The sequence below is a fragment of the Homalodisca vitripennis genome, unplaced genomic scaffold, assembly GCF_021130785.1.
Source record: "Homalodisca vitripennis isolate AUS2020 unplaced genomic scaffold, UT_GWSS_2.1 ScUCBcl_8445;HRSCAF=16563, whole genome shotgun sequence".
NCBI lineage: Eukaryota > Metazoa > Arthropoda > Insecta > Hemiptera > Cicadellidae > Homalodisca > Homalodisca vitripennis.
Window position 1 is genome coordinate 2,274 of NW_025784562.1, and position 13,761 is coordinate 16,034.

A 13,761-nucleotide genomic window follows, 5' to 3' on the forward strand; every position below is an offset into this window, starting at 1 on the left:
GTGGAAACAAAGCAGAATTATAGCTATCTTGAAACCGGAAAAAAATAAACATTTGGAGACTTCATATAGGCCTATATCGTTAATACCCTGCATACTAAAATTATTTAATAGAATTATTAAAAGTAGACTGGAATGGTTTGTTGAAAACTCTAACATTCTACCAAATCACCCAATATGGATTTAGGAAAAGAATAGGATGTAATGATTATTTAATTAATTTTGTTTCAGAAATTCAAACTGCACCCGACTTACAATGGAAAACTACTATTGCTGCCTCTTTAGATTTAATCAAATGCTTATGATACAGTACACATACCAGGAATTAATAGGAAAGCTGAAGTGTTATAATATTCCATGGAAGTTTATTTCCCATATTAATTCATGGCTAATCAATAGACAATTAATTTTAATTAGCTCTAAGTCAACTATAACTAGGGTCACGAATAAGGGATTACCGCAAGGTTAGTGTTCTAAGTCCCTTGTTGTTCGCACTGTACATAGCGCACATTAATGATTATATTCCTAATTATGTAAAATCACTTCAATTTGCAGATGACATTGTGTTATACTCCTCTGGAAAACATATCCAGACAGTCTACACAAACATGGCAACACACTCTCTCAGCACAGCACAATCAAACTTCAGTCAACTCCATCTGGAATTCAATGCAACCAAAAGTAAGGTAATAATATTCACACGGAAAAAAACATTAACACCGATAAACACAAATTACAATAGATTAATCAAATAATACTGTAGTAAGTTCTATTAAAACTATTAGGTAATGATTATAGACAATAAGTTAAGATTTCAAAATTCATATCAATAAATTGTTTGTAAAATGCCAAAAAGACGTTGATATAATAAAGTCTGTAGTTTGTGGCACTAACGGTGCAACACCTGAGTTTGCACTGATTATATATAAAAGCTTAATAAGAGCAAAATTAGATTATGGGGCATTCCTTTATGGACATGCATGTAGAAAAGAATTAAAAAAAACTAGATTCCATCCAAAACCAAGCCATAAGAATATCATTAGGTGCTTTTAAAACAACACCAAATTAATTGCTCTACAAGCAGAAGCCGGTATTCAATCCTTAAGCAACAGAAGAAAGTTTCTATGTGATATATTTATTTATAAAATCATAACTCATAAAAATCACAACTCATCCAGCATACAGAAGTTTAATGTTTCTTAAAATGTTGACAGACTGTATGCCATACTGGAAGAAAATAAAATCAGCCACTGTACATACAATCTATATCAAAAATTCATTCCTTATATTTAAAATATAATAAAAAAGGAAAGTTACAAAACCCTTTGGGATTTCAACGATCCAATATTAATCATGACCAACGATGTTAAATTTAAGCACAACATAGACAATCCACATACTTCAAAAAAGGTAAGCAATAGCACAATTACCAAACAAACCCTTTTTGGAACTAATCAATACCAACTATGAACAACATTTGCACTTCTACACTGATGGATCAAAATCCACATTGGGGACAGGTGCAGCTTACTATGTGCCAGAGCTGGACATCACAGGTAAGTTTTCATTAGAAAATCAGGTTTCCAGTTTACTCAGCTATTCTAAAAGCAACATATTAAAAGGCAGCATACAGCTATTTCCATACTTGCTATTCTAAAAGCAACACAAACCTTTAACTCAATAGAACAACAAGACATAGTAATATTTACTGATTCACAAGCACAAAACATTAGACCGTGCTTTAATTAAAAAAATATATTGATATATGCACAAGTAAACCGTGCTATACTTAAGTTTAGCCTACAAGTTTCAATAAACCATAACTTACATAAATATTTATACCCAAAATCTACTTCCAGGAGATGATGGGGATGATCAAGACAAGACCTATGAGCCTGAATCGTCAGAAAGTGACAGCAGTGACGAAGAGCAATTAGCTAACGTTGAACCAGCTGAAATCGAGCGCCCAAGGAAAAGGAAATGTAAAGAAGGGATGTGGAAAAGGAATCTGGAGTATAAGGATCGGAAAGGTTAGACTTCATGCAGCGAAAAAAAACAACTGAGTATGTTCATCAGTGCAGGTATGGCTGTAATGATAAGTTTAAACGATGAACAAACGGTCTCAGATTTTCAATGAATACTGGGCACTTGATAATTGGAATTTACAAACATCTTTCCTGTTCAATTCAGTTGCTACAAATGAAGTAGTTAAAAAAAAAACTTAATGCAAAAAAAAAAAAATAAGAATGTGAGCGTTCAGTACAGTTTTGGGGGGGATAAGAGTTTGCAAAAAGTTCTTTGTTAAAAACTCTTGACATATCTAATCGACGGCTGGATTATGTTGTTCAAAAAAAGCTACAAAGTACAGGTGCTGGAGTCTCTCCAAAGGATTTGAGAGGTAAGCTATACCAGGTAATAAATTACCTGATGATAAGTTGATGAGGTAATTGGTCACATTCGGTCCTTTCCAGTCTACATAAGTCACTATTCTCGTAACAAAAATCCGCATGTGCGCTATATATGGTATATAAATGTGATAGGGACTTCGGTGTGATCGAGAAGGCCAAGAGATACAACTCAAGATAGATTTTTATTCCTCTTCACTGGAGTGAGATCATCGCAAAAAGTAGTAAAAAGTTCATGGTAGTCAAAATAGCAGATGGAGATTTTATTAATTTGCAGCCAATATTGCCTTTTTTTGTCAAAGATATAGTAGGAATCAGTAAATTTCATTGGCTAAAATTCAGAAAAGACCAACCTTTCACTCTTTTTTATAGTTCTTCTGTGGTAACAGAAACTGTTTGTTTTGATAAAATGAATATCGCTGCTAAAAACATAGTCAATAACAAAGAAGTAGCAGTCCTTCCTCCACTTGGAATCAACATACAAAAAAACAAAATTCAGTACAAAAAGTACATTGACCTGCAAAGCCTTCTACCTTTCATACCCCCGATTCACCACGATTTTTACATCAATCTACCACATCTTAAGAAAGGTGAACGTGTAACTAAGCCAACTACTCGCCGAACACCAACTCAGGCTGGATCTTAAAATAGACAAATAAACCCCTTGAAAACGAGGAAATTGAATTTTATAAAGTAATGGAGTCTGAAGATGAAAGTATCATGTAACATATTGAACTTAAGTTGACATCAATTAAATTAAATGTATAACTTCACTTTGTATCACATATTGATTCTTATTTCGAAGAGTAATGTATTCCTTAAAAAGCTGATTTACAGATAATTGTCGATCTGATGTAGAAACAGATGTGGCCAACAGTACTGGTCACCTGATCTGAAAGAACAATAATTTAAAAAAGCCAAGTGGGGTAAGTACTTGTTAATAAGCAGCCAAGTGGAGTAAGTTATGCCCTGAAGTAAATAAAACGGTAATATAAATCAAAATACTGATTTTCTGAGTTGATTTTTTATGTCAAAATTATCTAAATAACATAGACAAATGACTACCAAAATATATTTTCAATCAAATAAAAATTAAAGTTCTGCGGCGTAAAATACTTTAAACACATTTATCTCAAAATAGTGAAAAGTGCACTTATCCCACTTGGCATCTCATGGCCTCATATTTACATTCCACCAGATGATTTCAAAGCCTACCAACGGAGAAAATCTGCAGCAGAAAATGAACAGGAATACCAACTATTACAAAAAGCGCAATGGTATAAGCAAAATTCAGACAACGACTATTCATAATCGATGGTATAGTATTGCAGACTTCAAAAGAAGGGAAATGTTAAATATAATTAGATTAAGGTTAGGACATGCCAAGGTAAACGCTAGACTATATGATATTAAAAAAATATTTCACACCATTGTGTCTAAGCTGCACTCAAGCTCAACGAGAAACACTAGACCATGTAATTTTACAATGCCCAGCCTACGAATATGCAAGAGATCGATGCTTTAAGGTAATTAAAAATTTAACATCAATATCTAATATTAACTTAACGTATTTAATGAAATTAGAAGACACAAAAGTATATAAAGAAATAAATAACTTTCTCATGACCACAAACAAATACATTTAATAACAAATTAACAAAACAAAATACATATATGTATCCTGGTTTTGGCCTTTATATCCGTGGTCCATATTTCGGATTAGGAATGCCTGAAGGACCCCTGGCGGGAAGAATCCCCAAAACCTGAATATCCATCTATAGAATCCCATAGTAATCCCGCTATTTATTAACAAACACAAACAGTATAGGTACACAAAACATATATGTCCAATACATTAAACCATAAACTAATAATAATAACTAATTCTTCCCAATTAAATTACCCACAGAGGTTTAAACAACACAGTGAACACGACGCTGCATGGGATTATACCCGAGCCTTTATTATAAACAGAATAAAAAAAACAAGAGATCTAAAAGAAAACACAAGCCAAAACACTTCTCAGACAAGGAAGCACTCAGACTAAAAGAAGACTATTTAACATCTCAAAGACGATATGAAGTGACAGGGAATCGAAACGATAAAGAAGAGGCAAATGTAAAAAAGAAAACCTATGATCAAAGAATTCAAGCTACTTAGACAACAGGCATCCACTAAATAGAAAAGGCAGTAAACAAATCAAAGGCCACATGGGAAGTGATAAATAACGCTCGAAAAATAAGAAAAGCACTTCAGAGCTCAAACTCCAAATAAATGGAGAATTATCATCCTTTCCCAAAAAAATTTGCTCACTGCTTTAACTCTAGAAGTGTCAGGCGCCGAATATACGGCGCGGTCGGCCGTCAAGTGGCAGCGCCGGAATTCCGGCCCGATTACGTTGCGTTGCACTACGTTATTTTTTGAAGAAGTAAATATAATCAGATTGTGATAAAAATCATATATTTGGAAAGATGAAGAATCATACTTTACAATGATAACGTATTTTATTAGGTGTTATACTATTTATAGATATCCTCTATGGATATATATATATATATATATATATATATATATATATACAGTTGTGCAACAGACATCTGGCCCGCCCGCACAACATTTGTGTACTTTCTTGTATTGTTCAGAGTCCATAGTTTGGAGTTTATTTCAGCTAGTTATTAGTTATGAGCTAAATAATAGTATATTACACATATTTTTGTAAATAATTTGTGATAAAATGAGTGAAATCTTTGGAGATAGATCAAGTGACTTGAGAACTGCTATTCTGAACTGCTTGAGGAGCTGAATTCTACACTTGTATATATTGTAAATATAGGTATGTAAACATCAATGCGTTTTCTATTTATTTTTTAGTTGATTTATAACCAAAATGATTTATAAAAAATGGATTTAGGGTATTGAATACATTATATGTCAACATGTGTATATCGGCTTTATATCTTACCCCTGTGCATAAAAAATAAGTGCTTTTGTACATTTCCGTAAAAAACATAAAAAGTGTAAATATGGATTTTAAAAGTCATAAACTATATATTTTCTGATATCAACAATAAATTCTTGATAAAATGTATATATTATAATTGTTTTTTATACGCTTGAAGTCAAGTACATAACGGAATCCAAGGATAAAATTTAATTTTTTTTTACTTTTTTAAATCTTTTTGCTGCATCAAAAATTTATGACAAGAAAAAATATTTGTTTTTTCTGTAGAAAATGTTTTTCTGTGTTCTTTTATAAAAAAATATGTATAATATGTTAAGTTTGGAGCATTAGTTGAAGTAGTAATATATATTAGAAAAATACACGAACAGTTGGCCTAAAAACACTGTGGCCACTACAGAGAATTTACAATGCCACCTCTAGGGTTTAACACATACTTCTTAAATACAGCTGAAGAAACTCTAAGTAGAATCCCAGACTCTGAGAGAAAAGCAATTCAACCCATAGTATGAGCCAATAACAAAACTAAACGCCATCACATATACAGATACATCAGAAGTCAGGGCAATCATCTCTGAATTAAAGCCGAAAAACTCTGCTGGCATAGATGAGATCTCCTCCAAAATGCTGAAACACTGTGTGGACGAGCTTACCTTCCCCCTTGTCACTATCTTTAAACAAATCTTTCAAAGAAGGAAAGTTTCCCTCAAAACTGAAAATCTCAAAAATCTATCCCAAGTTTAAACATGGTGAAAAGTCTAAAATAAGCAATTACAGACCGATCTCGCTTATTTAAACTTTTTCTAAAGTCTGCGAAAAAATTGTGTTAGGGAGACTCCTGACCTAGTTCTTGAACTACTACTAACCTTGTCTGAAAGAGTTCAATTAACAAAACTAAATTAATGTTATTATTTGAAAAATAAAAACAAATACAAAAACATTTATAGAATATACATAACAGGCATTCTAAAACTAAAAATACCGGTTTTCATGAACAAAGTGTAATTAATTTCTCGGGCCAAACCAGAAAAAAACAAATCTATAAATGGCCGTACCTCAAAACGTAGGTGAAGATTTCGATAAAACTTTCTATATACATTCAATACATAGAGTACTGTATTATATTACTACCACTATTCTTAGGCCTCACCTATTTTCGGAGATTTATTGATTTTATATGTTAGATACTGAAAAACGAAATCTATGGATGGCCGTTCCCCAAAAACATACGAGCCGATTTTGATCAAACTTTTTATACACATTCAATACATGGCCTATTATACTACAATACAGCCCTTATTCTTAGGCCGCGCCTATTTTTGGAGCCAAGCAGATTTAACAGGCTATGTGCTGACAAAACCAATCTATGGATGGCCGTAACTCAAAAACGTACGAGCCGATTTTGATAAAACTTTCTATATACATTCGATACATGGTCTACTGTATTATATTACTACCCTCATTCCTAGGCGGCGCCTATTTTCGGAGATTTGTCGATTATACATGGTAAATCGATTATACTCATGTTCATGGATCAGCTCCATAAGGTTGTAATACCTAACATAATTATAAACAATATAAACCTATGCCTAATCAATTACAGAATTCCTCAAGGTTTATAACTGTTCACCGATATTGTTCCTACGATTTTTAAATTCTCTTCACATTCGTATACATACTGTATAGTAATATATACTATCAAGAAAACATTCTCTGTTATTATTGTGGTTTTATCGTCAAAAAGTTTTAAAATTTAATCAGTTGTGAAAAATGTACCAAATTACTGTTTTTTCAAAGAGTAGTTTAAGTTCTTACTGTGACCTCATAAGTTTTGTTTCAAGTGGAAAGCTTATTAAAGCATGTGTCGAAGTGATGAAAATTGATATACGAATGTTGAGTTTAGCTCCATTTCACCTCCCACTAAGTGCAGCGTCTGATATCTGACACTAAAACAGAATTGACTCCTGGAATCTGGAGGCAATATTCATCATCTACATACTTGCTTTGGGATACTGACGTATCATAATTTGTTAACAAACTGCACACTAAAACTCTGTACTTGTTTTCTTTTGTACTAAAAATCTATATTTTTGTTAAAAAAAAACGTGTTTCATCATAAACACAAGTTTCATGGTGCATTACTGTTATATGGTAATTTTATTGCTAGTGCTTGTATCCTATCTGCAGGCATCATTTTATAAGGTACACATTTTAACACGGTTTTACTGTATACGGTGTTTCAACGTGTATTCAAATAGTCATATAAATTGGCTGAAGTGTACTCAAATTGTGGCTGTTAAAAACTATAAACATTGGTGGGACGCATTATTGGTGTACTGTTTTATCTACAACGGTAAAAAATAAACCATTTCAGAACATTTCTATAAACACTGTATGAATAAATATTAGCACAATTATTGGTTTTATAATAAAAATGAAACTGAGAAAAGTAAAATAAGACGTTATTAATCATACTCTCTAGTTCAAAACAGCATGTACAGCTTTCTCCGTCCTCCAATCTGACCACACCATTTGGGATCTGAATTTATGATAATACCAAAAAATTATATTGAATTCGAAATAGGTACCAAATCGAGACGTCAGAACCAGAGGGTTCCATCTGCAATTTTTTGATTTTTTCATTTTATTGTATTAATGTGTACATTAAGCCTTTTTTGTACTAATATATAACACAATCTTTGTGTAATTATGAACAGTTAATATTTTACAAGCAGGGAAATTTAGTTCCATCTCTGCATAAGTTGGCAAACTTGAGAACCAGACAGTTCTAATCTGCATCAGCTGGGAATAGTATTGTTTCACTGCTGGTAAGGTTATGTTGTCGTGTTAATGTGTTAAAAGTAATTTCATTGTGTGTTTGTAAACATATTAAAATGGATGGTGATATCATAAATAAATGGATTGATGACAGTTTAAATGATAGTTTGTCAATAGAAAACATCAATAGTGATGATGAATATATACCTTTCACCTGACGACAGTAACAGCGAAGAGGATTGTATTCTTTCACCAAACCCAAACGACGAAGACTTTGTAAAAGGTATGAATATATATATTTGTTTATTTTAGATTTGTTTAGATTATATCTGTGGTCATTTTAATATCAAATATAGGTAGCTTTGCAGTAATTGACTATTTTTGACGGATTTTATAGTCAAACCCTTGCAAAATCGCTTTAAAAATCTATGACATTCGGGCGCATTTCAACTGCCAGTTAGTGGGTTAACTGTTATATTTTAACAATGATTTGGACGGTTATAAACAAAAGTTAGTCATCATAAAAATATTCATGTTACTTAACTTGAAGTTTTAAACCATGGCGTAGGCCTAGTATGTCTCCATCTTGCAGAGAATAACTAAAAACTACTGTAAACTTATTATGTAAACATGATGTTTTTATGCTTTGGCCTTTTAAAAAAGCTTTATCGTTGACTTTTGGCTTTATGTTCTAACATCGTTTGTTTATTTTCAGGTTGTTTGATGCAGACGACACGGATAAAACTTCCAGTGAAGCCCAAACGAACAATACCGATCCCAGCTCTGGAAAATGAAGGAAGCTATAGTTCTGTTTGTGATGTTAGCCCAACAGTGAACCAAAGTGGAAAAATAAATCGATCTCTAGTTCCTTACAGTGAAACAGAATCAGAAAAAGACTCCACTTCTGATGAACTAACGCCGATGAAGGAAAAGAAAAAAACTAGAAAAAAGACAGCGGAATCCGAAGAATTGGAAGAAAATGTTAGGAAGGAGAGGCGACAAACGGGTAGATCATACACCAGCTCATGTGGTAAGATTGTTCCTCAAAAGAACCTTCAACACTTAGACTGCAAAATGTAAATTTAAATGTAGTAATAAAGTAAGCAAAGATGAGCGTGAAGCTGTTATGCTGAGCTATTATAAAATAGACCAAAATGAAAAAATATCATTTCATACTAAGAAATACAGAGTGCAAAATGTCAGTAAGAACAAAGGTGAAAAATAATCCCCAGAAAAAGAATTCCTTTTCATATTTTTTACATATAAACAACGAAAAGATTAGAGTTTGTAAACAGTTTTTTTCTCCAAACTATTTTAGTGAGTCAGAAGACCATTTACAATGTTCACAATAATAAGGGACAAAATCAAGTGAAGTACCGAAATCGGACGAAAGAGGAAAAAAAACTAAAGACAGGACGCAAAAAGCTGATAAAGATATTCTTAGGAAACATATTGAATCTTTTGCAAAAGTCGAGTCCCATTACTGCAGGGCAAAAACAGCAAAAGAATATCTTAGCCCTGACTTAAATATCAGTAGAATGTTTGACATGTACCTTGAACATTGCAAGGAACTTAAGGTGAAACCTCTATCCATATCAATGTATAGATCTATTTTCAATAATGAATATAAATTTGGATTTTTTGCTACCCAAGTCCGACAGATGTGACTTGTGCGAAGAATACTCTATGTCCCTAAAAGAAAATCGAATGACAGAAGAGCTTGCTGCCAAATATGATGATCATATGTTCAATAAAACATTTATGAGAAATGAAAGAAAAAAAGACCGAGAGAGTAATGAAGTCGTTGTATGTTTTGACTTACAAAATGTTATAGCGCTACCTAGGGCTAACGTAAGCTGTTTTTTTTACAAAAGAAAGTTGAACGTATACAACTTAACTGCACATTGCTCAAAAGACAAAAAAGGCTATTGCGCATTTTGGCATGAAGCGCTTTGTGGTCGTTCTGGGAATGATATTGCCAGTGCAGTGGTAAAAAATAATGGAAAAAATAAGTTCAGCGTTTTCCAGATGTTTAAAGATTATATTTTGTGGAGTGACAGTTGTGTTCCCCAAAACAGAAACTCTGTCATTTCATATGCCATTTCTTTATTTATGGCAAAAAATAAACACATTGAACGAGTAAACAATGAAATATTCTACTCCAGGCCATTCATGCATACAGAAGTAGATAATGTGCATTCCAACATTGAAAAGGCACTCAAAGTAACTGAGGTTTGGTCCCCTGTTTCTCTTTTAAGAGTAATTCATCGCATCTAATAAAAAGTCACCTTATTCAGTAATCCAAATGTTGACAAATGACTTCTTCGACTTCCAAGCACAAAGCAAGAACCTTGCGTATCAAGATTGCCCTTATACTAAAGTGTGCCAACTTCAATTTTGCCAATCTAATTTACTATCAGTAAAGTTTAAAACCAGCCATGATCCTTTGGAACCTTGGAACTGCATTAACTTGGTGAAAAAAAAATAAGTCGAACAGATCTACAGGACGAGCAACAACTTACTCTGCCGAGAATTCTCTGGGGAGCAAACGTAGTGCGAGACAGGAAGAAATTACCTTCAGACAAGATTAAAGACATAAAATCTATGATGAAATGGATGCCTACAGTTGATGTAGACTATTTAAATACAGTTTTTGAATTAAGGACCTTTTGGACTTTAAATATTGATTTGGTACTCAGGACAAAAGGTTCCATCTGCACGTTTTGTTTTGTTTAAAAATGCCTAAAAAATTGTATTTTACTAATATTTCAATAAACTGGGGTTTTTGTAAACACTAACAAACTGTTGATTATTTATAACCTAGAATTTCTTTCAGTACAATATAAAGTTGCCCTGCAGAAGGTCTTAAACTTTAAAACGCTCTACTGTAAAATTTGTTAAAATGCAGATAGAACCCCTCAGTTCTGACGTCTCGAAATGTGAAATCAGAATACTTACTGTAGTTCCTTTGAGTTTAACCCATATCAACCTAGTGAGACATGAACTCACTCTGCGAGCATTCAACTTATCCCTGTGTCCATATGACTACAATAGGTTTATACGTGTTAGGGGAATGAACAAAATTGTGTTTGTTAACATAAAAGATGATGTTATAGGTTGACAACCAGATTTAAAGTTAATTTTGGGTGATTTTAACACTTTCTTCAAAATATCATGTGATAACGCATGATTTTAAACAATACATATCATCGTGATGTTATGTTCATCGTCTGATGTTCCAAGTTGTTACATGTCGTATCACTCACAGAACGACCCTAACACTTCTTATTGTCAGATCGTGTACAGCATTTCTGAAATTACAGTGAAAGGACTTGTTCAGGCCTGTAAACGACTTAAAGAGTCAGAGACAACAGTCAACTTCCCCACAGGACACCCACAGTGCCTTCTCGATGGCTGTTATCTCAGCCGAGTACACGGAGGATGCCCAAGGGAGATAGAATAGTCCATGAGATGTTGATATACGTGTACCATCCAGTATAAAAGAAGGTTCACTAATAATCTTTAGTCTAGAAAACATTTAAATTAAAGGCATCCAGGAGAAAAAAAACCCCTGTCTGAGACTAATCTTGAAGTATGTGTATGGAACCTTGAAGATTGTTTCCGCTTGAGTCGTCTATAGACAGAACAACAGAAATAGTTCTCAACTGATCTAACCATGTTAGTTATAAACACTGTGAAGAGGTGCAGCTGAGTACACTACCTTGGAGCACTCCTTCTTACCAGATTACTGGATCAGAATGGGTTATTCATTATTCCGAGTTTTACTTGGAACACAAAATCATACACATTGGCATGCAATTTATAGATACAGCATAAATGTTAATGAACGTTTTAGGAAAATTAAACTTAGTTTCACATTGCAAAACTAAAATTTTTATAACTTCAGTGTAACTTTACTAGTTAAGGATTGAACCAAATTTTGAATTAACTTAAGTTTCGTAGATAGATAAGGTTATGTTCGAAATACAACAGACATATTTCTCATAAAATACACATTTCAAAATTCCGCGTTTAGTGATGGGATACCGTTCCCCTCGCTGACCGAAAGCTGCCAAAATTCAAATCTAGGTACCATCTCTTATACAAAGTTGGAAAACTGGTTCAAACACTTGATTAATATTCACTGTTAAAACATGCATTGAATCGTTAGCCACAAAACATACATATTTAGTTATTATGGTTTACATGAAATTAAATCTAAGAACTAGGTCAGAAGTATCAAAATGGAAATAGCCTTATCGGTATGCTGTTATTTCATCGTCTTGTCATTAAATATCTCAGGAAGAAAGCGCCACCGTCGCTCTCGCATGTATGCGTAAGTAAACGTGTTGTTCCAATATTATTGTGCCTCTTGCATCTTTAGTACGGACTGACTTCGTTTGACTGATTCACAAGATGGCAAAAGCTAAGTAAGTTTGTGTCGATTTTAAATCATTAGAGAGAGAATTTGAATCTATATTCCTCAAAGCTCGCTATTACCAACTTTTTAATTATACATTTAGATTTTAGTAATAATTTACAATACAAGTATCGATGTTTACTAATTTTAATTAATTACGCAGAGTTTTTAAATTAAGTTTAGTTCTTGCGATAAATAATCTTAAAAGGAGAAAGTAGAATCCCTACACTAAGGATTTAAAGCATGTAGATTTACAACAATGTCATTTTAAAAATAAGTGTAACAACAAAATGGATACACATACACATATTTTTTATTATTGTGTGTGTAAGGGTTGATGAATATCTTAGACCACTATCCTGGCATGTTTGATTTAAGAACAAAATAGGGTAAGTAGTTTACAGCTAATTAATTTGAAACTTTCTATTTATACTTACCTAAAATAGACTACTAAATCTAACTTTCGGAACTGCAATATTGATGCTATTTTTATACAATGGTAATAATTCTATTTAATAATTAACAATAAAAAATAATCACTAATAATAAAATCAGATAAATTTATATGAACAGGTTTTAAAATTTTTGAAAGAAAACTTTAATTGCACTTAAGTTGATGATGCCAGATATTCGTACGAATAAGTGACCTTAGACGTTTTTAAATATTTTAATTTTTTTTTTAAATAATGAGGGAAATTGCTATTTATATTGGTTGTACAAATTCTTAATGTTGATACTGCTTTAAGTGACACTACTTTTTATAAAGACCTAAAATGTGAAACCCGAATAGGATAAAAAATAACTAAACAATTGGTAAAAGGTTAAACACATACTTCCATAAATTTGGTTTCTATACAGATTAGGATAACTATGTAATAATTATTCCTTAAAACCCAAAAATGTCTATGTACTTATATGCGATAAAACGTGAGACTGTTGGCATTGAAATTGAACTCTATGCTGAAGAAATACGAAGGAAATGATTGCAAAATAATCTATTTTAGGTTATACTTGCCAGCATTGTGTCTTTTAAAGAAGGTATATAAACATATATTATTCTTTGACACGAGACACCTTCTGACATTTATTTAACCATGGCAAATAATATTTTTCTCACAAATTATTATATGTAATTCGCAATATCAGGTCAGTAGTGTTTGCTTCTCCAGTACCATTATTATAAATTAGTACGAGATCGTAGA

General features: G+C 32.5%; 1 protein-coding gene across 1 annotated transcript; it reads left to right on the forward strand.

Moving 5' to 3' along the window:
• Window positions 1-1,523: 1,523 nt before the first annotated feature.
• LOC124374438 (axoneme-associated protein mst101(1)-like) lies at window positions 1,524-9,169 on the forward strand (the record flags this gene model as incomplete). The annotated part of the gene is made up of 3 exons (XM_046832648.1): window positions 1,524-1,553; window positions 1,857-2,027; window positions 8,855-9,169. Coding segments are annotated over 3 exons (516 nt in total), but the record flags the coding sequence as incomplete, so codon positions are not given.
• Between the last annotated feature and the right edge of the window lie 4,592 nt (window positions 9,170-13,761).